Genomic DNA, 22,949 nt, shown 5'->3' with positions numbered 1-22,949 from the left:
CATCCACACCAGAATCAAGGAACATGAGAGACACTGCAGACTAAAACAACCGGAAAAATCGGCAGTAGTTGAACATGCCCTAAAACAAACTGGGCATGAAATTCTATTTCAAAATACTGAAATACTGGACAACACCAGCAATCATTATGTTAGACTGCACAGGGAAGCCATTGAAATCCACAAACATCAGCAGAGTTTCAACAAAAAAGAAGAAAGTTTAAAATAAACTTGGCTCCCAACACTGAAAAATACAGCCTGCAAAAGGTCACAAACTCTACCCAGCCACAAGGACTGGTGATCCCTACACACAAAAGACCAGCTAACGACACCCATCAAGCACAGTGACAGATAATCTCTCCTCCTTATCACAACAATAGACCCACAACAAAAACACACTGATCACCATTATCACCCATCTCCTGAATAGGACAAAAGCTAACCCACAGCTATAAATACCCAACTCTCCAACTAACTGCACCAGAGCACAGCGTGCTACTCCTGTCCTCTGAAGATGCCGGCCACAGAGACTGGAGAAACGTTAGGAAGAACAACCTTCAGAACACGGCGAAAGAACCTGAAAAACCCACAACAACCATTAGATCCCGGCCGTGAAAGTCTTCGCGAATACATTTTCTTCCAGCTTTTTTCCCCCTTCTCTATTCTCTTTTTTTTGTTTGTTCTGTTCTCTTCTGTTTTTCTTTTCTCTGTTTTTGTCCCACTTGGCTAGTGATATTATTATCTGTTTAGCTTTATTTTAGTGCTTTCTCAGTTGTTTTGTTCTTTTCTCCTTGTTTTGTTTTAAATGTTCTCAATAAAAATTCAGTTAGTGCATCATAGGTTCTGGGCTTGGCATTCAGTACTTACTCTCTTCATACGGCACCAAATCTGTTTCTAGAATCTATCTATTTATTTATTTAAAATGTTTTTACCCTGCCTTTCTCCTTGAAAGGACCCAATGCAGCTCACTTCATTAAAAGGACAATATGCAAAAGCTAAAAAACAATGTGTACAAATATTAAAGAAGAATTAAACAAGCATCCTATTAAAATGGTAAATAAAATTAGTACTAAAAATTTTTAAAAGCAACAGAGCACAAAACTCCTCTCAGATGGGCTTTTCCTCTCACTAAAGAGAAAGGTCCTTGCCTGCTTGCGGAAGGACAGCAAACCTAGAGCTAACCTAGCTTCCTGTGGGAGGGAGTTCCAGAGTCTGGGAGCAGCAACAGAGAAGGCCCTCTCCTGTGTCCCCACCAAATGCATCTGTGATGGTGGTGGGACTGAGAGAAAGGCCTCCTCTGATGATCTTAATGCTCGGGCAGGCTCATAGAGGGGGATGCAGTCTTTTTAGATAGCTTGGACTCAAGTCGTTTAGGACTTTATAGGTTAAAACCAGCACTTTAAATTGAGCCTGGAAACAGATTGGCAGCTAATGGAGCTATTCTAACGGGGTGTTACATGTTCCCTGCAACCAGGCCCAGTTAACAATCTGGCTGTGGCATTTTGGACCCTCTGAAGTTTCTGAACACTTTCTAGAGGCAGCACCATGTAGCGTGTGTTACAGTAATCCAAACAAGATGTACCCGGGGCATATGTCACCATGGCCAGATGAGACCTCTCAAGCAATGGGCACAGCTGGCACACTAGTTTTAATTGTGCAAAGGTGCTCCTGGCCACCACTGAAAATCTTGGCATCCAGGCTTAGAGAGGAATCCAGGAGCAACCTCAAGCTGTGCACCTGTATTTTCATAGGGAGCGTAACCCCATCCAGCACAGGCTGAACCTATCCTTATTTACAGCAAGTTTTTTTATTTTCTCTGAATGGCATGGTAATTTGATATCCAAAAGATAGCTTCTTCCCATATGTTGTACTTGTTAGGCCAGAAATCACTAGATGAAGCCCTACTCTGATCAGATATTTGGAAGGTGGCTTGAAAGCAGAAGGCCTTTTCAGTGTTGGCCTCCTGGTTGTGGGAAAACCTCTACAAAAAGTTTTAACAGGTGCTTTTACTGTAGCTTAAGCATCAGGTGAAGACTTTTCATTTTCAGCTTTCAGTGAGGACATCCATTTCAGAAAGCAATCACTCAACCCAGTAGACATATCTTCTCAGATGGTAATGGAAATCCATGTTTGGAAGTTTGGTGATATTGATTTCACAATGACATGCATCCAGCTACTACTGTTAACACAACAGCATTCTTAGACTACATTGTTTGTAAGACAAGGGCTCATAACATATATCGTCAGCCACGTTTTTTAAAAATATTGATTCATAGTTGAATGAATGAACTATTGAGTATGAGGCCAGAGGGAAAGGACCTCGCAGGGCAATTTACATGACAGACTTTACAGAAGAGTCCAGCAAATGTCTAGAGCTAGCGTTCTTAAAATTACCAGTGTGTCCAAGTGGGGCTTGGGGTGAACCAATTCTGAAGTAGTATTTAAACTGAGAATTCAGTAGTTCCACTGTAGTGCTTCGTGTTTTTAGCTTTTACTCCTCTGTAGATCTTTCCAGACAAACTTCTTCAAACATTTATAAGATAATTTATAATTGCATTTTAATCTCTATAGCTCATGATGATGTCTTACTGAATTTTAACTCTATGTGGATCATTTTAGAGTTTTTTAAAATTTGTCGTTAGATATTCTAATTGTAGTTGAAATTATTTTAATCCTTGTCACTAACAACAATTCCCTTAAATTGCTGTGCTGTCATTTAGCCATTTGTCACTGATTTTTTTCATATAAAATAGTTTTAATTTTTCCTTGATCATAGAGCATCTAATAACAATAATGGAAAAAACATTGCTGCAGTTTTTTATATGCATAGTTATACTTTCCTCCCTTTTAACAGTGCCAAGGTTTGCTGATACCAAAAGCTACCTGTACAGCTACAAGGGACTCATTTTGAATGGATTTGAAAAGGGCACTTCAGCAAAGAGTGGTTTAAAAATGACATGTCAAGTAAAGATCAGCAGAGTGTCCCAGGAACTTCATGTTCTTAAGGTAGCTACTACAATAATTACTAATTTTAGTTATTAAGAACTATCAAGATAACTTTCTTTTTGAAATTTTCTAGAGATAGATAGTTATAATGAATTATTACGGAGAAAATACTATCATCTATCTGATAAAGCAGACTGTATTTCATAAAAGCATATACAGTGGTGCCTCGCTAGACGATGATAATCCGTTCCACTGAAATTGCTGTTTAGCGAAATCATTGTCTAGCGAAAAGCATTTTCCCATTGGAATGCATCGAAACCTGTTTAATGCGTTCCAATGGGGAAGAATCATCGTTGTCTAGCGAAGATTGGCCATAGGAAAGCCGCTTTGCGAACTGCCGATCAACTGTTTAAATCGCTTCTTGCGAACCTTAGGTCCCGAAAACACCTGTTTGCGAGCGCAGAGGGAGCTATCAAAATCATCGTCTAGTGAAAATCGGTTTGCAAAGCAGCGACCAAACATTGTCCAGCGAAATTCCCCCATAGGAATCACTGTTTTGCGAATCGTTATAGTGATCGCAAAAAGCCAATGTCTAGCGAAAAAACTGTCATGCGGGGTAACTGTCTAGTGAGGCACCACTGTACTAAGTGAAGCATGTTTGTCTTTAAGTTAGCCATAGTTTCTTTGTTGTTGATAGCACAGTGGTAAGTTCCATTTTGACCCATCATTTCCCTGTATGATTCTCCCTCACTAGGTAGAAATATTCTAATTGAACTTAAATCTTCACCTGTATGTTTTCTTAGGTGCTCTCTCCTCAGTTGGAAGACTTCAGTGGTATCTGGCGCAAGGATCCTTTCACCAAAGCATCAAGAGTCACTGAGAGGATTGGTCTATGTTTTACCCGAGTATATACGTTTGAATACAAAAAAGGTCAAATCATAAACATTCATGCCCCTGAAGATGTCTCTGTTATGTGTGTAAATATAATAAGGGGCATCCTGAATTTGCTGCAGCTGACCATAGAGGAATCACAGAATGTGTATGAACTTCAAGAGGTTTGAGATTTATTTATTTTTCATTTAGTTTCTAAAATACAAATAATACAGTTCTGGATTTCATAAATGACTTCTCAGGCACACCACCTTAAAGGGTTCAGTTGGGTTTTCTATCAACCAGTAGCAGACTGTTGTTTTAAAGGATGTGGGACATCACTTAAGTCCTGTCTGTGATTTTTGATAAATGACAGGTTAGAAGTTATGTATGGGCCATCAACCTCCCAGCAACCTGCTCTTAATTGATAGTCTCTACTGTATCAGCTTTTGTTGTGGTCTCTGGATTAGAAAGTGCCAAAACCAATGTGCTAGATAGGCATTTCTTACATTCAAGGCCCTTCCGTGAACAATAGTGGAAACCATTTGTACAGATTATCATGTGAGAGGATCACATGTGCATGTATTTCTTTGGGAAGCTAATGCTGATTCTGCTTGCTAGCATGTAGACAAATAGAGATATATTCACGTGTGATTATCTGATAAAATGAGCTGCACCGGGATTTTTCCATGTTCCTGCAGGGAAGTGTTTTCCATTGGGGATCTGTACAGTTACATTTAACATGGCTCTTGCAGAACAGTATAATCCGGGAAACCCACCAACCAGCTAAAACTAGGCAGGAGCCTATCTATCTATGGAAACTACTTTTCACCAGTTCCAAATCTGATGATTGGTGAAATTTCAGATCTTGGAGATGAAAGCAAAATGCTTGCTGTGGGAGTTAGTCCTTGAGAATATGTATCATAGGCTTTGTGAACAAATGTACTCATTCTGCCCAAACCCCAATTCTGAAAACCAGTTTATCCCAAGAATGCCCAAGTATTCTATGCCTGTAGACCATACCTTGGCCACAATACTTTATTTTTTACTGTTGTTCCCATCAGAATTTGGAACTGTTATCATAAATAATAATTCACTCTTTTATTGTTAGGCTTTCCAAACAAGGCATTACCTGTTCCCATTACTAGAAGTAGCAAGCAATAAAATGCATTAGAAATGCATTTTGGGACAATGCTATTTTATTTGAGCTAAATGCAACCAGCAGCTCATGAATGATAGGTGGTTTGCTGCCACAACATATGCAATTTCCTGTATGCAGGGATTAACCACTGATAGGTATCTGGCCCCTAACACACAGGTTCAGCATCAGATGACTTCCCCCTTGTGATATGACCTGGCTCAGCATTTTTGGTGTTTTGGACTCTTGAGGCAACTACACTTAGCATGCTTTGTTCATTCCTTATTTCTCCTTACTGCAAATAAAGTTTGAATAATGCGATTTAACAGGGGATGCAGGGAGGCAGATTTGTGGAGAATATAACTTTCCTACAGGGATAGTTGTGATTTTCTGATATTTCAGACCTTAGATGTTGTGATTTACTTAAGTTCCATTGACTTTTGCAGGTAGGAATCAAAGGCACTTGCCTCACCAAGTACTTTATCCAGAAAGACAAGAACAAGAACAAATTCACTGTTTCTCGAACCAAAGACCTCCAGAACTGCACAGCTGAAGTTGTGAAAAACATTGGAATGGCCTATATCAGGCCCTGTCCAACATGTCCAGTGGTAAGGAGCTTTAACTGTGTTGCTGGAACTTGTGGCAGGGGATTGAGTTTCTAACTACAGTACAAGAATCCTCTTCTTAGCAAGACTAGTATCTGGGAGCTGTAGTTCAAAAAAGTAATTTCTCCAGATTGGCAGCATTATATAAATAACAAAGGTATCAGTAAGGTACAGATTTTTCAACCAAATTTGTTTTTGAAAATATAAACCAAGTTGATAAGATGCTAAAGGAGCTTGTCTAATTTTGAAGCTAACCTTGGATGAAATGCAAGGTGTAAATCAGAGTGGAAGCAACTACAACCAGTTCTTCATAAGTAATTAGTTTCCCCAGTAGCAAAGGTGTAACTCCAGTTTATTATCACTGGATACTGATGTTCACTTCTTTTGCAGTGCTATGGTACCTGTTTAGTTATTTTTATACTTATAGGCTGTGGCCTCTTTAAACACTGGAGAATATTACATGGCAAAGTCTCCTTCTATGTCTCTAAATCTACAGCTATAGTGTTGAGGTGATGGTGATGATGATGATGATGATGATGATGATGATGATGATGAAGTGGATTAGAAGAGGAGGGTTTTTGCACCACTCACCAATAGCTTATAGCATTCACATTTTAAAAAAAACTCTAAAGGAAAGTATTTTAGTTACTTAAGGTAAATAAACAGGAAAGCAAATAGTTACTTTTAAAACATTGCAGTTAATACTAAGTGAATAGTATAGTTGGACCTGGAACTTGAACTCATTATTTTCCAAGATAATTTTAGGAGCATAAACAGCATATAAATCGTCCCTGTCTAACCATTTGTCTTTTTCCACCATACAATTAGCTACATGCAGAGGCTATGAGTTGGGAAAGGCTGATATAAAAATTAGTGATATAAATGTGTTTCTAAAATGAATGACAATTGACATACCTGTTCATTCGTTTGCTTGAGAGATGCATAGAAAAATATAGGAATTAATGAGAGAAGTGAATGAAAGAATGAAATCCTTTTTTCTTCATTTCTCTATTTTTCCCCTTAAAGAGTAAGGCCATAGAACCAATAAGAGACATTGGTTTGCATAGCAAACTGATATCTCTTGAAGTTGGAGGAGACAAGCTGGCATCTGCTCTCATAAGAGGTCTCCTCTCCTCAAGCAGTGTCCCCTTTGGTCTCCTGAAAACCTGCACCAAAGGATTATCAACCTTCCAGAACATATTTTAAGGGTTAGCTAAACAGGTACTGAAAGAGTCATATTTTGGCCTACAACTCTTAGAACCCACAGCTTACTCGGTTAGTGTCCATGATGAATGTTGGATTCTAGGAGCTATTGCCCAAAAGGTAGCCATTCTGTTCCTTTGTATGGGAAGTGGCAATGAGGAAGGGAGAAATGCCTGCTTCTTGTTTCTGCTGTTGGAAATAGTTCCATCACCACAATAAAATAAAAGTTGGGCTTCCCCTTGGAGTGCTCCGAAAATGGCAAGACTTGAAAATCCATGCGAACCATGAACCAATGGCAAGCTTAGAGTATATAACTGCTTTGATGAATGGTTTATAAAATGAGGGGACTTTGTTCATTTTTTAGGGAAAATAATACTGTACAGTACCTGACAATTTCATGTCTCCTGGATAGAAAACACCAAAGTTATAAGAATCAGAAGGCAAGCTGTTTTTCTACTTTAATCAATGTAGGAAATAACTCAACTGAAAAGCTAGAAACCAATGGAAAAAATAAAAAAAGAGAAAGACAGCAAATGCAGCAAATGAGGTCATACCAGATACAAAAATGAAGTACAGTGGTGCCTCGCAAGACGAGCGCTCCGTTTTATGACGAAATTTTTGTGATCGCAAAAGCAATCGCAAAACGATGTTTCCTATCGGGGAATTTCGCTTTGCGATGATCGGTTCCCTGCTTCGGGAATCGATTCTCGCAAAATGACGATTTTCCTACAGCTGATCGGCGGTTTCAAAATGGCCACCGGGTTAAAAAAATGGCTCCCCGCTCTTTTCTGGGACGGATTCCTCACTGCACGGGCAGCGAAAATGGCCGCGCTATGGAGGATCTTCACTGGACGGTGAGTTTCAAGCCCATAGGAACGCATTAATGTGTTTCTATGGGCTTTTAAATTTCGCTTTATGATGTTTTCGTTCTACAGTGGTTTTGCTGGAACGAATTAACATCTTAATGTGAGGCACCACTGTAAAGTGAACTAAATGAATATACATATTTTTTCAAGTCTGCATCCCTAAACAGGAATAGTTTGGCAGTGGCTATTGTTCTTGTTGTCCAAATCAGTCTATTGGTGTTTTTCAGATTACTACAAACACGAGAAGGACTGTGACATTCAACTACAACTTGAAATATACAGATACCGGAGCACTGATCACACACGTTGAATCGCAGGAGGTTCATGAGATGTCCCCATTCAATGACCTTAGTAGTACTACTGTTATGCAGGCAAAGTATGTTGCCTTATGAGTACCGTTAGAGCAGAAGTGGGAATCAGGCAACCCATGGGACATTTTTACAGCTTCTGCAGCCCCTAGTTGAGCATTATTATTCCCACCCCAGGAAAGGTAATTCCAGATAGCATGATTTTCCTCCAAAACATGTTGTACCCCCACACACCTTGTTTTAGCCAATAATCTAGGCTTTTGAAGCAGGGCATTTTTTCCTAACCCAGAATGGGGCTGCTGTGGTTCCAGATGATCAAGGGACCAGAAAAATAGCCCCCCTGACCTCTGGAACCTCCTCACCCCTGCATTAGAACAAAGGAGATGTATCAAAAGAATTATGAGCTGGTTTATACATGCATGCACATCACCTGAGTTGACTTCCATTGTTGACTGGCAGCTGACCATGTGAACGACACAAAAGCACTGTGTTGAAGGTCACGTGACATAAAATGGAAGTTCTATATTTAGTGCTTGACCTTTGATGGCTCTTTTACACGTGAAGAATTCACAGCGTAGTCATCAAGTGAAGAACAGATTAAGGATACAACCATTCTCCAGTTACGTCTTTGTTTATAATTTGAAACACTTTTTTATTGTAACCTTTCCTATTGCTTTGGTGTAATGCTGGACCAGTCAAAAGAAAAGGGATTCCTAAACTAACTGATACTAAATTAATCAGTCCTCTGGACTCTCTGATCTGGGGGCATGATGATATTCACCCCCCTTTTCCAAACTAGTACCATCCACATGTGTTGGCCTACAACTTGCAACACAGCCAATGGCAGGTGGGTTGAAACCGATGTAAGATATAGTCCAACACATCTGGATGGCATCAGGTTGGAGGAAGCTGCTATTGACCATAGGTTTCTATCATTCAGATTGCATTTCTGTTCTTCTGCAATTTATGGCTGAAATCCAGTATTTAAGTTGCTACTAGAATATGGCCATTGAATCAGTGGAACCGACGTAAGTGTTAACTCACCAAACCTCCTCTGATTCAGTGGACCTACTCTAGTTGTGACTTACTACTGGACTTCAGTCCTATAAATCTAAACTTCACCTCCTCTTAGTTTCAACGTATGCATTTTTCCCCACTTTGTTCAGACAAAAGCTGACTTTGATCGAAACTGCAGCCAACCAGGAAAGAGTTCCAGAGTTTCTGCTGAAGAACCATGGGAATCTTCATTATGAGTTTCCAGAAGACCTGCCCCAGATGGCTACGCACCTCATAAACACACAGAGTCCAGAGTTGAGGGTAAGATTTTTCACAGTGGAAAATGATATTATGTCCAGTTGATTGACACAAATACTCAAAAAGACAACGCCACATGTTACTTTCATGCTGTTTATCTTCTAGATTGTGGAAACTTTAGAGCAGTTAATCCATCATAATTGGCTGCAAGTCTACAAAGAAATTCCAGCGAAGTTCCTGGAACTTGTTGAACTTTGTCGAGCAGCGACTCAGGAAGATCTTGCATCTGTTTGGAAGCAATTTGCAAACAGGCGACCATACCGGTAATTGCTCTTCTTCCTGTTTCAAACTCTGTTTCTAGACAGCAGAGTTTGGGCTTTCAATATAATCCTCTCTGAGCACATATTTCAGATCCTGTGGGGGCCTCATTTGGGTCACTGGGGGCTCTGTATGTCCTATGAGCTGTACTTTGCCCACACTTAGTGCATATTCTAGGCTGTTTAGATGGCAGTTCCAAGCCACCCACTGTCCATCACAGATGGAAAATGGGAGTCCAGGTCAGGCATTGGTGGTGAGCCCTGGCAGCTGCTCAAAGAATGACATTTTTCAGAAGCAACAAAAGATAACGGACTAACTTTCCTTAACATGGTGTTGTCTGAATGCATTGCTCTATAACTTCTGTGAGAGACGATGAGAGTTGTAGTCCAACAGATCTGCAGATCAGCGGGTTGGAGAACCCTGTGTAAAGAGTTTCCCTAACCCCTAGGCATTGGCTACTGAGCGCAGTGACTGCGGCAGGGACTAGAAGCACATTTCTGTTCCTGAAGCAAGGAATTCACAATGAAGACTTTGGCATCTTGGAGTCAACGATAACTCTCACCTTGGCTTTGCATTTAACAAAAACGGACAAGGTTACCTTGGAAGCAGCAGCAGTGAGTGCATTGTTTAATGGTGTCCTTTGACATCCTTTTCTGATCCCTTTTTTTTCTTCTGTGTTGTTTTAAAGTCAGTAAAAATACTAGTCACATGTTATCACATCTCTGAGCTAAAAATGCAAAGTGAAGCTTTGGGCCTGCAGACATTGGGAGAAAATGGAAGTCTCCAGTGCCAAATCATGGGGTGTCTTTTGCTGGTCCAGCACTCTTTCAAGCAGGTAGGGAGTGGAGTTTCATTGAGTTGCCACATCTGGAACTAAGAGGTACCGTGGCAGTCTCCACATTCGTTGTCAATGCTGTAACAGCTCACTGCCCTAGACACTGGTAAAAATGCCCTGCCATCTTCCTGGCCCATTCAGTTCTATTAGAACCTCTTGAATGTTGTGAGCTGTGTGGCTACCCTCCATTACAACCATGTTCAACAGGGCCCATATGTATCCTGCCCTTGTGTGTTGCCCTATGCCTGAGGCCACCACCTCCCACCAGTGTCTTGTCAGGGAAAGATAAGCTTGTATTGCACCCTGGCTACTCCAGATGTCACTTGTAAAATATACCACCTGTGCCCTGGCCAACCGCTGCTGTACCAGTTGCCAGACATCTCAATATAAATCTGCAGCTAAGGGTCAATCAGGATGGCAATTGGTCATAAGGTGCCAGTTCTTCCAAAAACCTATGGAAACCACTGTTCTCCACCAGAGAACACTGGGCTATCACTTCCCTGAAGTGACAAGTAATCCTGGCAATTTTACATTGCTGAAGGCCTTTTCCATCATCCCTCCAGGCTTCCCCAGGATAGCCTGGAACTGTTTCTTGAGATACGGGTCTGGCATCTGCCACCTCACCACCCCACCTTTAGTTCATGCAATTTTCTCATTTGCCTCCCTCTTTCTTTAGGCTGGTGGCTCAACCTCTGCCCTCTGATGACTCTTACTCTTCACAATAAGGAAGCCAATTGCCCCCACAGTACCCACTTCATTTGCCAGCAGCAATGCCCTGGGCTGAGTCTCCAGGTGGCTGAGCATGCTACTACTACTGGAGACAGAGCCCAAGTCATGCCCACACTTGAGCACCTCCTTGCAGTGTGTGCACTCAGTCATGCAAAGATAGGTTGCACACTGTTGAAAGTGTTTCCAGAATACTGACTTCTCAGGAGCTTCAGTTTTTGATTGCAGGTTCCTAAAAGGAATTGCTAGGTTGTCATCACTATTAGCTCCAGCAACTGACGGGGCAACTGCAGCTGAAGTGGCAACGGTGATTTCAGTGTCATGTGCTGTGATGCACTAGACCCCTTAAAGGGCCGCCTGGCATTTAGTCAGAGAGTTTGATAGGCCACTTACCTACCACCTTTGTGCTGGGGCAAGTCCTAGGACCGCAGCAGTGCGTAACATAAGCCCTTTGAACAAGTGTAACCTTATAAGAACACTTTACTTTTACTCAGTTCTTTGCAAGTACAGACACATGGGCTTTGTGATTCCTTAGAACTCACAACAGCTCAGTTAGGTAGGATTTTTAAAAGATAGCTAGTCTGTGGCCCTCTCAACCTCCTGGATTTAGCCAGACCCTGCTGTTCAAGAGACCAGTCCTTTTATACAATGTTTATATTTAATTTTTATTAGAAAAACAGAGTTTCATTAGAATCAGTTTATATTGCACAAGCATTAGCATAAACAACATATTCAAAGATCATTGCAGTTAAATAAAATAACTATTTCCCATTAAAATAATAAAACTACTTATCTAGGTTAAGATGGGCTATAGTGGGCTAGCCTCCCCTCCTTCTTTCTCCTTTACTTATAACCTCCTCTCCTTCAAGTGACATGCTCATACCATCATCATGAAAACGAAATCCAGAACAGAATAGAACTGAATCCCATTCAGCATTCAGGTACTTTCACATAACCCATCATCCATTTTACTATACTCTCTAACTCCTCCCTTTTTCTTGACAATTCTGGCTGTTGACAATTCTGGCTCAAGGAGCTGTACCACCTTCCTCCTCTCCTTATTCCCATGAGAGTCCAGGTGTTGTTTATCTCTCCTCCAATTAGCTCGGAATGTTGAGTCTTCCATGGGCCTCTCAATTTGGCCTTCATTGCTAACTTGAACCAGGCTGTAATGGTCTTCAGGAAAAACACTCTCATGGCACTTAGAAAAACACATTCCAATGTCTCTCAAATAATTTTCACACAGAACCTGTCTGACTCCATTTTACATTTCTCTGACTACATATCCCATCATCATGACACGTGCTTCGCAAGTAGTGCCCACTGGAGCCCCCCCTGTTTCTTCCTCCCCCATGTCAGGTGTGTATGCACTTGAAGGGGAGTCCCTACCAACCGCAATGCTACCTTCCACAGAAGAGATTTGCTGGGAACAGTGGCTGGGGCTAAACCCTTCCTTGAATATGATGGACCTGCATGGTATGGCCTCTAAAGTTTTTTCCCCACTTAAATGTTCTTGTTAAGTTTTCTTCAGCAGAAGGAATGGTGGGGTGTACATTGTTTTAAAGAAGCAAACCACTTCTTCTAGAAAATAGGTTATACTCGGAGCCCAGAAAAGTTAACATTTGTGGACATGATGACTGGAAGATTCTGGGAGTTGTGGTCCAAAAAAATTATCCTTTCCAATCTATGGGTTACACTGACCTTGATTTACTTTGACAGGATCTAATGACCTGCCCTGCAATCCAGAAGTCGCCAATCCTTCGCAAACTTACTTACTTAGGATTTGGTTCCATGGTAAATCGTCACTGTTCTGTCTCTTCACAATGTTCTGCTGAAATACTTCAGGTAAAAAACCAGAGTCTCCTAAAATGTGCCATGTTTTCCCTGTGAATTTGTATCTTCAGCTACGGGGTTAATAATGCCATTATTGTGGCAGCAAAAGGGATACACATAATCCTGACTTACCCTGTCACTTTAATATATACAATAGAATTTAGAGAACCACTGACCATACTTACATTTGGAGAACAGAATTTTTCGTAACAGGGGAGTCGGTACTGACCTTTAGCAGGACCAGAGTAAACTAGACATGGAAAACTGTTTTTAAACAACAGTCTAAGCCCGTGTCATGCTTGCTATCATATTCTGTGAGCTGTCATTCTGAAAAGACATTTCTGCTTTTGGAATAATCTGATAATGATCCTGAACATGCAAAACATGCACAGTGGCTGGCCATCTTGGTGATCTCAAATCTTGCAAAATGCATAAGTCTCATCTCACCAGAGCAGGGGTTAGGTCTCTAAAACTAGTCTGAAACACTTCTCTGGAGCACCAACAGATTTCAGCTCCTAATGAATGTAGTTAGCTCATGGACTGGACAGTGCCCACCCTTTCCTGGTCACTAGCTATCAATTGGGAGACCACAGCCGCAATACAAGGACATCTGCAAGCGGGATCTGAAGGCCTTAGGAATGGACCTCAACAGATGGGAAACCCTGACATCTGAGCATTCAGCCTGGAGGCAGGCGGTGCATCATGGTCTCTCCCAATTTGAAGAGACCCTTGTCCAGCAGGCCGAGGCAAAGAGGCAGTCACGAAAGCAGCAAAATCAGGGAGCTGGACAGGGGACAGATTGTAATTGTCTTCAGTGTGGAAGGGATTGTCACTCTCGAATTGGCCTTCTCAGCCACACTAGATGCTGTTCCAAGTCCTCCATACAGAGCACGTTACCATAGTCTTTCGAGACTGAAGGGTGCCTAATGAATGAAGCTATCAATGATGGGTTGTTTGTAATGCATAGTTTGGCCCTAATACTTAGGAGATTCAGGCTCAAGTTCCCAGTGAGCCATAAAAATCATTGGCTACCTTGAGCCAATCACTCTCTCTCAGCCTCTCTCAACTTCATGTGGTTATTTGAGAAGATAGTATGGAGAAGAAAATCCCTATAGGTCACCTTGAGGTCACTGGAAGAGGAGAGGGATATCACTAGAATGCATAATACATAATAAATGCAGTTGGTTTCCTAGGAAATATTCCTATGAAAACGAGATTTAGTAACCTTGACTACTGGTTGTGTTTACAGCCTCTGCATGATCTTGCCATGGCAGCTGATGTAAGCCACGAAGAAGACGTGAGCTTGGCTTTGAAGGCCATTGGCAATGCTGGAGAACCAGCCAGCCTCAACTACATCAAGAAGTTTCTGCCCGGGTTTTCACTTGCTGCTAAGTCTTTGCCGGAGAAATTGCAGATGAATGCAGTGCTGGCCTTGAGGAAAATAGCAAGGAAAAAAGCTACAACTGTAAGTAAAGTCATTCTTGAGCGAAAAAGTGGGACGTGGCAGGTAAAAAGCCTGACTGTGATCTTCGAAACCAAGCCTAGCCTGCTTGAAATGACCCAGTACCTGTAATTTTGCTTGGTAAAGAATCTAGTCCTCATCTTTCAGTGTTGTACAACCAAAGGTTTGTTTGCCAGTCTTTTTCAGCTGCCACTATTACCTTGCATTCTGATTAACTCTTTCTTGCATTCATTGGAATCATTCCATAGGTGTAAAAACATTCAGACTGTGATGATGGCATGCAAACTTTGACACTCTAAACTGTATTGGAAGAATCACATTTTAGTACAGTATAATACCAGCATTTTCTGCAACATAAATAGGGAATTTGTGGGCTTCCAGAAGTTATTGGTCCACAGCTCCCATAATTTCTAACCCTTTTCATTTCCCACGGGGACCTATGCAAGTTTCAACCCAACAACATCTAAAACACAACAGGTTGCTCACTTGTGTTCCACAAAATATTACTATTATTATTATTAGTAGTAGTAGTTTTATATGTATGCCGCATTTCTCCCGACAAAGGGACCCAAGGTGGTTCACAGCATTAAAATTCACATAATTAAAAACACAATTATTAAATATTAAAAGACAAATTAAACAATATATAATTTAAAATAAAATTAGAAGATTAAAATATAAAAACATGGAAAAGATTAAATACTTACTGTGTTTCCCCAAAAATAAAACAGGGTCTTATATTAATTTTTGCTCCAAAAATGCAGCAGGGCTTATTTTCAGGGGATGTTTTATTTTTTTCATGCACAACAATTCACATTTATTCAGATACAGTCATTTCATCTTCTGGTTGCTGCACAATGGTGGAGGGCAGGGTTTCACTTAACTGGGACTTATTTTGGGGGTAGGGCTTATATTATGAGCATCCTGAAAAAACATACTAGGGCTTATTTTCAGGTTAGGTCTTATTTTCGGGGAAACAGGGTAATTTTTGCATAAGAGACCATGTGTGATCTGTGCCATCAAGTCAAAATTAATTTATAGCAATCCTAATAGGGCTCTCACGGTAAGTGAGGTAAAGTGGTGTCTCGCTAGACAGTTACCCCGCATGACAGTTTTTTCGCTAGACATTGGCTTTTTGAGATCGCTATAGCGATTCGCAAAACAGTGATTCCTATGGGAGAATTTCACTGGACAATGTTTGGTCCCTGCTTCACAAATCGATTTTCGCTAGACGACTATTTTGACAGCTCCCTCCGTGCTCGCAAACAGGTGTTTTTGGGACCTAAGCTTCGCAAGACAGCGATTTAAAGAGCTGATCGGTGGTTCGCAAAGCGGCTTTCCTATGGCCGATCTTCACTAGACAACAACAATTCTCCCCCATTGGAACACATTAAACATGTTTCAATGCATTCCAATGGGAAAATGCTTTTCGCTAGACAATGATTTCACTAAGCAGCGATTTCAGTGGAATGGATTATTATTGACTAGCGAGGCACCACTGTATTTAAGGTGTGGTTTAACAGCTCCACCCTCCCAGTGAGTTTTCATGGCCAAGTGGGAATTCAAACCCTGTTTTCCAGAGTTCTAGTCTATCACTCTATGCACTGCACCACACTTAGGGAATAGACCCCTAAGCTTAGCCACAGGAGATATTTTGTGGGGGTGCAAATTTTTATGATGAAACCCTTTGGGCATCCAAGTTATTTGAAATGCACGGGACACATTTGTCATGACTTGACTCCCACTTATTTCAATGGGAAATGAATTCACGTTAGTTTGGATTCAGCCCTTTCTCTACAGAATGTGTGTTGCATGCTGTCAATGCGGTAGTGACTCATAGCACACCTGCTAGGGCTTTCAAGGTAAATGAGATATTTAAGGAGTGGGTTTACCAGTTCTATACATGTACCTCAGAAAGTTTCCATGGTGAAGCGGGGATCTGAAATCAGCTCTTATCTACTACACCATATTGTGTACCATTCAGAATATATCTGTTAATATCTTAACTTACTGTACATTATATCTGTATTAATATGGCTAAGGCTGGCTGGATAGCTCAGTGGTATAAGATATCTGGCTGCAGAGCCAGAGATTGGGAGTTCAATTTCCCACAGTGCATCCTATGAATATAGCCAGCCTGTGTGGTCTTGGGTAAGCTACACAATCCCAGGACACCCCCAGAAGAAGGAATGGTAAACCACTTGTGAGTATTTTCTACCTAGAAAACCCTTAATAAAAGGGTTAATAGAAATCATAATCAACTTGACAACACATGATGATGATGATGATGATGATGATGATGATGATGGCCACAGTACAAAAGGTGTTGTTTAATTATTTTGCTTTGACACATTTTAATTTGTCGTTTCCTTCCTTGCCATATATCTTGGCTAACAACATAGGAAACTGCCTAGACCAAGTCATATATCATATAATCTATAGTGGGGATATAAATTATCTTTTAAATATCATCCTTTTTTCACTTCCTGTGACTCCCTTGTGAAGAAACATACCTTGCTTTAACAATTCACACATTTTCAAGTGTATTTCAGAGGAATAAAGTGTACTGGAAACATCTGAAATTAAGTGCAATCCCCAGTTTGTATAAACTAAGCAGAACCTAAGTAGGAATGAGAAAATGTCACCTTCCCAATTCTGTTGCTTTTCTTCAAATCCCTCCCGTATTTTCTTCCCAACTTCTTCTTTATCTTCCTCTTCTTCTTTTGGTATTGGGTTGTGAAATATTTTTAAAATTCCCATACTTGTTTATATGTATTTTCCCCTGACATATGCATATTTGTTTTTATATTTCATCTTTGTTCATTCGCCTCACTGTCTGTTCCTCAGTCACCCTCTTATCCAAGAAATTGTTAATGCCTTGTTATAAATCCTCAGTTGGACCTAGGGCCATGCATAAGTTCCCTGACACAGTTTTGAGTACAATTCAACACTTTATGGTGGATCCTGATTCAAGCTGAACTGATTTGCAGCCCATTTGATTTGCTTTCTGCCTTTGATACAAACTGGTTTGTAAATTCATATTGGCAACTTCCCATTTACTTGAACTGAAAAACCAAAACAGCTATAACATTTTGCTTTTTGCATTGATTTACAAGCAATTAAATGACCTGAATTTTGCTTTTTGCATTGATTTATATGCAATTCGGTGACCAGAAGAGCAGGGTAAATCTACTAATTTTCAGACAGCTAGCTTTAGACATTTGCATATGAGGCACCTTTAAAATTTGCTTTTTTTAAAAAAATGCAGTTCTGAGAAAGCAAATGCACTCAGTTGAGTGCTTGGTATTGCCCTCATGCACATGCAATCACACATAGCGATAGCCACACACAATAAAAAATGGAGAGAACAAATCACACACCTAACAAAAATCAGGGCCAATGGGGTAGAGTGGGAATACATTCCACTGTCTAAAATGCACACAGGTGCAGAAGCAATAATTCAGTTATTAAACACAGACTTGGGATCAAATAATTATTATATGCTATCAAGTCAATTCCAATTAATGTGAACCTTTTCCAGGGTTTCCTAGGTATATTCAGAAGTTGCTTACCCTTCCCTTCTTCTGGAGGTATCTTGGCACTGTGTCGTCTGTCCAAGAATTCGCAGGCTGGCTCTTCCCCCTGGAGGCACTGTGAGGAACCACACTTTCCCTCTCTGGCTCAAAAGCCAAGAACCCAACTCAATGAACTAGGATTAGGAGAAACTATTCTAATTCAGGAGACAAAACAAAGGGAAATGAAGTGCGACAGGGCAATCAACAACACACATCAGTTCTGTGATTTGCTAAGTACTGGATTTCAGTGTGAAGTGAAGGAAGGGCTGTGTGAGATCATTCACAATATAACCTCAGGGGGGTCACTCAGTCCGTCCCTTCCTCAAGCCCTGTGATTGAAGAGTGGTAGTGAAATTCTTCAGTCAGAACATCAATCAAAGATGTCAGTGAGCAAAAGCCTGTTCTTTTCCTTTCCTTCCCAATCGCGCCACCATCTCAGGTTCATGGATACCTTGCTCATAGTCTGTATTTCTGAACTCGTTTTAGACATCCAAATTGGTGAATCAGCCTGGATCATTTTGCTTCACCCCAGAATCATATTTAACCATTCTGCTTTGATCTGGAACTCATACAAATGGATTCAAATTGGACCCATATAATTTGTGATTTGGCCTAAAAGGATATGTGGCTATATTTTAAATGCTTCTATCATTTTTAAATAGCCTGTGTTGAAGTCCACAATTCCATGCCTTAGAGTTTAATATTATTTATATTCATGTTAAATATAAAAGAACTTGTGATTATAGAGACAGATGCTCTCCAGTTTTAACTCATAATTACTGCTTTACTTGTGCCATTATCTTGTATTATAAGGGAGCTCAGTATTGCAGCGTGGTAAGGCTTCACATACCTTTTAATGCTTTTTTGATATTGCAATAATTTGTTATTTAGTTTTCAACTTTGTTTTTTTTAATACTGTAAATACCTTGGATCCATAAGGGGAAAGGCACATAAATATTTAAAATAAAATAATAAAAAAATAACTAGCTTACAGCTATTGTTTTAAGTCAAATGGGAGGGAGGGGTCTGACATCTGTTCCTCCCATTTTACCTTGATCTTGTTGTATCCTCTTCATCTCAACCCACTGATGAATTGTCTGCTGAATTTTTCCAAATTTGGAATTTGGCACCTGGTTTGGAAAAGGTTCACCACTTCTGCTCACAGCCTTCTGTGTTTATTATTTCAGTTTAAATGGGTCAAAGATTTGAATCAGTGTAAGGTAGCTTCCTATATTTACCATTTTACTCATGGAATTTTGCTGTCTCTTTCTCTCTAGGTAAGGAAAATGGTTTTTCAGATCATGGCGAACGATACTATCTCTCCGCAAGTCCGAATGGTAGCTTGCATTGTTTTCTTCGAAACCAAGCCTAGCCTTCTTCTAGTGACAGCCGCAGCTAGTGTTGCACAAAGGGACAGCAGCTTACAATTTGCCAGTTTTGTGACTTCCCACATGAAGGCTTTGGCTATGGGCAGGATTCCGCAGCTCGAATATCTGTAAGTGAAAAGAGAGGGAGGACTTAGAAATGGACCCAGCAGCCAAGACAATGCCAAGAGAACTGCACGGTTGCACTCACTCTTATGATTGGCCATCCTAGCCATCCACAAGTCACTGATGCATAAAGGAGTCCCTGGGAAAATATCTAAGGTGTTTTTGTTTGTTTTGTTGCTAAACTCTAGCCCTTCCCCTCTCCATAAACCATGCCAAAGTCCCACAGAATCCCTATCTTCATTACACTATCTTTGATCAGGGCAGTGCCAGTCTTACTGTTAGGCATGCTAAAATGTTCACCTCAGGTGGAGAATGCTGGGAGGTGGGGAGCAATGGTATGCTACTGAAGGATGCAGTTGTGTCTGATGCACAAAGGGCTAGGATCCAGGTATTTTTGTTTCCAAGCCAAAGCAGTTAATGGCAATCTCCACCCTCTTAAGTCAAGATACATAATACCCACAAGCAGCAACAATATTTGGGCTGACACGGCAGCAGAAAATTTCCACACATCTTTCCCCCTGCATGGTAATAAAAATATATTAGTAACATTTTTAAAAATTAGAATTTCCTGCCCTTTTACAACACATTAGGACCAGCTCTAACTACCTTGCCTGCCCTATGCAAGTGGCTGCCTTCAAATGTGGTAGAAAACTTTATCCTATCAGCAGAATTGAAGGAATATTTCACTGTCTCTCCATTTTATATGTGGAATGAGTGTGCACAAGATACTCTTCTTGTCATCAGGCAGAAAAAAATGTCTTGAGCACCTCCATTTTAAATACAGTATAAAGCAATTAGGGTTACTAGCATTGTTTCTGGAATTCCTTCACCTTTTTCCTACAGGTCTGCTGCTTGCAATATAGCCCTTAAGATGCTTAGTCGGAGGCTAGAGGACCTGGGCTTCCGTTACAGCAAGGTTTTCCACAGTGACACGTACATTTGTAAGTAACAGACTGGCTGCAGAATTCATTTACCTGAGCTTCTATTTTTGCTGAATACAGTGGGGCAGGGGGGAGTCCACATGTTACAAATTAGATACTGCTTCCCAGGGACTGTAAAGGTAAAGGTTCCCCTTGACAATTTTTGTCCAGTCATGTTCGACTCTAGGGGGCGGTGCTCATCCCCGTTTCCAATCCACAGAGCCAGCGTTTTTGTCCGAAGACAATCTTCCGTGGTCACATGACTTAGACACGGAACGCTGTTACCTTCCCACCGAGGTGGTCCCTATTAATCTACTTGCATTTGCATGCTTTCGAACCGCTAGGTTGGCGGGAGCTGGGACAAGTGACGGGCGGTCACTCCGTCACGTGGATTCGATCTTATGACTGCTTGGTCTTCTGACCCTGCAGCACAGGCTTCTGCGGTTTAGCCCACAGCGCCATCATGTCCCTAGGACTACAGACCAGGGACTGTATCTCACACTAGTTTGATAAGATAAACTTATTAGAGAAAGGAGGATTACCTGCCAAGTCCCCACCTGTGTGAAAGCCAAAAGCTCATGTGGGAGTTTCTGATATTCCTTAATGTTGTCCCTTCCAGCTTTCTGCCCATCCCCTTCCTGTCCATTGATTCCTATTGTCAAAACAGCCATCTGTGGCTTCTTCCATTAGCTGTCCTCAAGCAGGTCTTTGTGTCTCAAGCAGACCCTCCTGTCTCTTCCACTGCTCTTTATGTTGGGAGCTGTCTCCTGGACAGGTCATTTTTTCCTAGGTCCTTCAAATTTCTCCTCAAAAATCTGATTTTTATAAAGCAAAATCTTCCATAAAATCCATTAGGCCCCATACTTACTATAATTAGGGGTTGAATCACATGTTATGGGAATATCATATTTTTACATTTTTGCCTCTAGGCATCCAATTCTTTCAACTGGATTTGCAAAGGAAGCCCATTTTTATTGCCCGATGACCAGCCATAAAACAAAAGCAAAGTAAATTGCGAGTTGTAGATTAGGGTAAGCTAGTGCTCGGTTAGACAGAGGCACCATTTTCCTTTTAAGGAAGCTCTGCTTCTAAAGATGTGCTAACTGAATGGACCAATTTGGTCCTATCTCTAACAATGGCTCGGGTGTAGACTTGCTCTTTCTGCAATGCCCAGCATCACTCACAGGCAGTTACAGAGGGTCTCCCAATCTTCTGGAGCAGAGAGAAGGGCCTATTGCTAAACGTCTCCTCTTCCTTTTCCAGTGGGAGCAGCCCATAAGTGACATTTTCCTCATGGGATGTAGGCCTCAGTATACAGTAGTGCAATTAGAAAGTTTTAGACTCATATGGCCTGTGGGGGATGCTTTTAAAATAGTTCTGCATGTTATTTCACTTAGTCTCACCTGCCTCATGTCTTTCTTTGGCTCTCATGGAGTCCCGGAGCAGAAAATTGGCCCGTAGATCTTGATATTTTATTTCTCCCAAGCATTTCTGTATTCTTTAACTGAAAATTTTCTGTCAGCAACTTAAAAAGATCAGAAGTAAAATGGTCTCTGTTTTGCTTACATTCTAAAAAACAAGATGCATGAGGAAAACACGATGGATAGGAAAGAGGAAAAGCATAAGTTCAGGTTCAAACTTTTGCATCTACAGTTCTTATAAAAAAGAAACCAGGAAGGGAATAGTTCCCATAACCCAACAATACACCTACTGCATGTGCAAGAGATATATTTGTCCAGCAAAAAATATTGATTTTATTTTTATTCTGACTATAGTGGACTGGAGGGTTGGTGCACTTGGAAGGCTCTACGTGATGAACAGCCCAAGAACCCTGTTCCAAGCTCTCATTGCAAAACTAAGAGGCTTCTACGCTAGGTCTGCAATGGATATTGTAGAGGTAGATATTTATCACTGTGAAATAACCCTAATTGTGTGGTAAGTTATTTTACAATAAAAGTTTTAGAGGAGAATGTTCATTTTTAATTTTATCAACATGTAGATTTTTTTAAATGTTCAAGGCCCTCAGCTTGCTATCAGGATAAACATCCCACCTACTTAATTTAGATGTCTTAATAAGTTATACAGACAAACCTCATTGGTCCTTTGAGCATTAGACTCCAACAGAAATCAAAGCATACTACACACCTACACAAGTCTTCCCAGTTCTCTTATTCTTGCTAAATAAGACAAGTAGATGCAATGTATTGAGATACATTTCTATATCACGGCATTACTTTCTGACCAACCCAGATTGAGTCATGGTATAAAGCAGGTGCAATGAATCAAAATTAAATGTGATCTGGGACTTCACTGATCACTTTCTCTCCAATTCGCAGCCACATGTGGTTATGCTTTGTAGATCAGAAAAGTGGGGGTAGGAAAGAGAATTTCAGCTATTCCCAATCACACCATTTTATTGTTTCTGCTATTCATTCTGTCAATAGAATGACACCTTCCATTACATTAATAAGTGGAATGCTAGCTGGTCACTTATTGCTGATTCATATGCTCCAATAATAATAATAATAATAATAATAATAATAATAATAATAATAATAATAATAATAATAATAATAATAATAATAATAATAATAATAATAATA

At 40.6% G+C, this 22,949-nt stretch overlaps 1 protein-coding gene across 1 annotated transcript in view; it reads left to right on the top strand.

Moving 5' to 3' along the window:
* LOC110079758 (vitellogenin-2) overlaps positions 1-22,949 on the top strand; it is a 47,689-nt gene that overhangs the window by 1,723 nt on the left and 23,017 nt on the right. The window contains exons 3-14 of the mRNA XM_020795077.3: positions 2,852-3,003; positions 3,747-3,998; positions 5,398-5,559; positions 7,853-8,001; positions 9,100-9,250; positions 9,353-9,510; positions 9,954-10,119; positions 12,786-12,911; positions 14,149-14,364; positions 19,214-19,431; positions 20,270-20,367; positions 22,122-22,243. Coding sequence (XP_020650736.3) covers positions 2,852-3,003; positions 3,747-3,998; positions 5,398-5,559; positions 7,853-8,001; positions 9,100-9,250; positions 9,353-9,510; positions 9,954-10,119; positions 12,786-12,911; positions 14,149-14,364; positions 19,214-19,431; positions 20,270-20,367; positions 22,122-22,243 — 1,970 coding nt within the window. The remainder of the gene's footprint in view (positions 1-2,851; positions 3,004-3,746; positions 3,999-5,397; positions 5,560-7,852; positions 8,002-9,099; positions 9,251-9,352; positions 9,511-9,953; positions 10,120-12,785; positions 12,912-14,148; positions 14,365-19,213; positions 19,432-20,269; positions 20,368-22,121; positions 22,244-22,949) is intronic.

Source organism: Pogona vitticeps, chromosome 4, assembly GCF_051106095.1.
Source record: "Pogona vitticeps strain Pit_001003342236 chromosome 4, PviZW2.1, whole genome shotgun sequence".
NCBI lineage: Eukaryota > Metazoa > Chordata > Lepidosauria > Squamata > Agamidae > Pogona > Pogona vitticeps.
The sequence above is the reverse complement of the archived record's forward strand: the minus strand, read 5'-3'. Positions and strand labels throughout refer to the sequence as shown.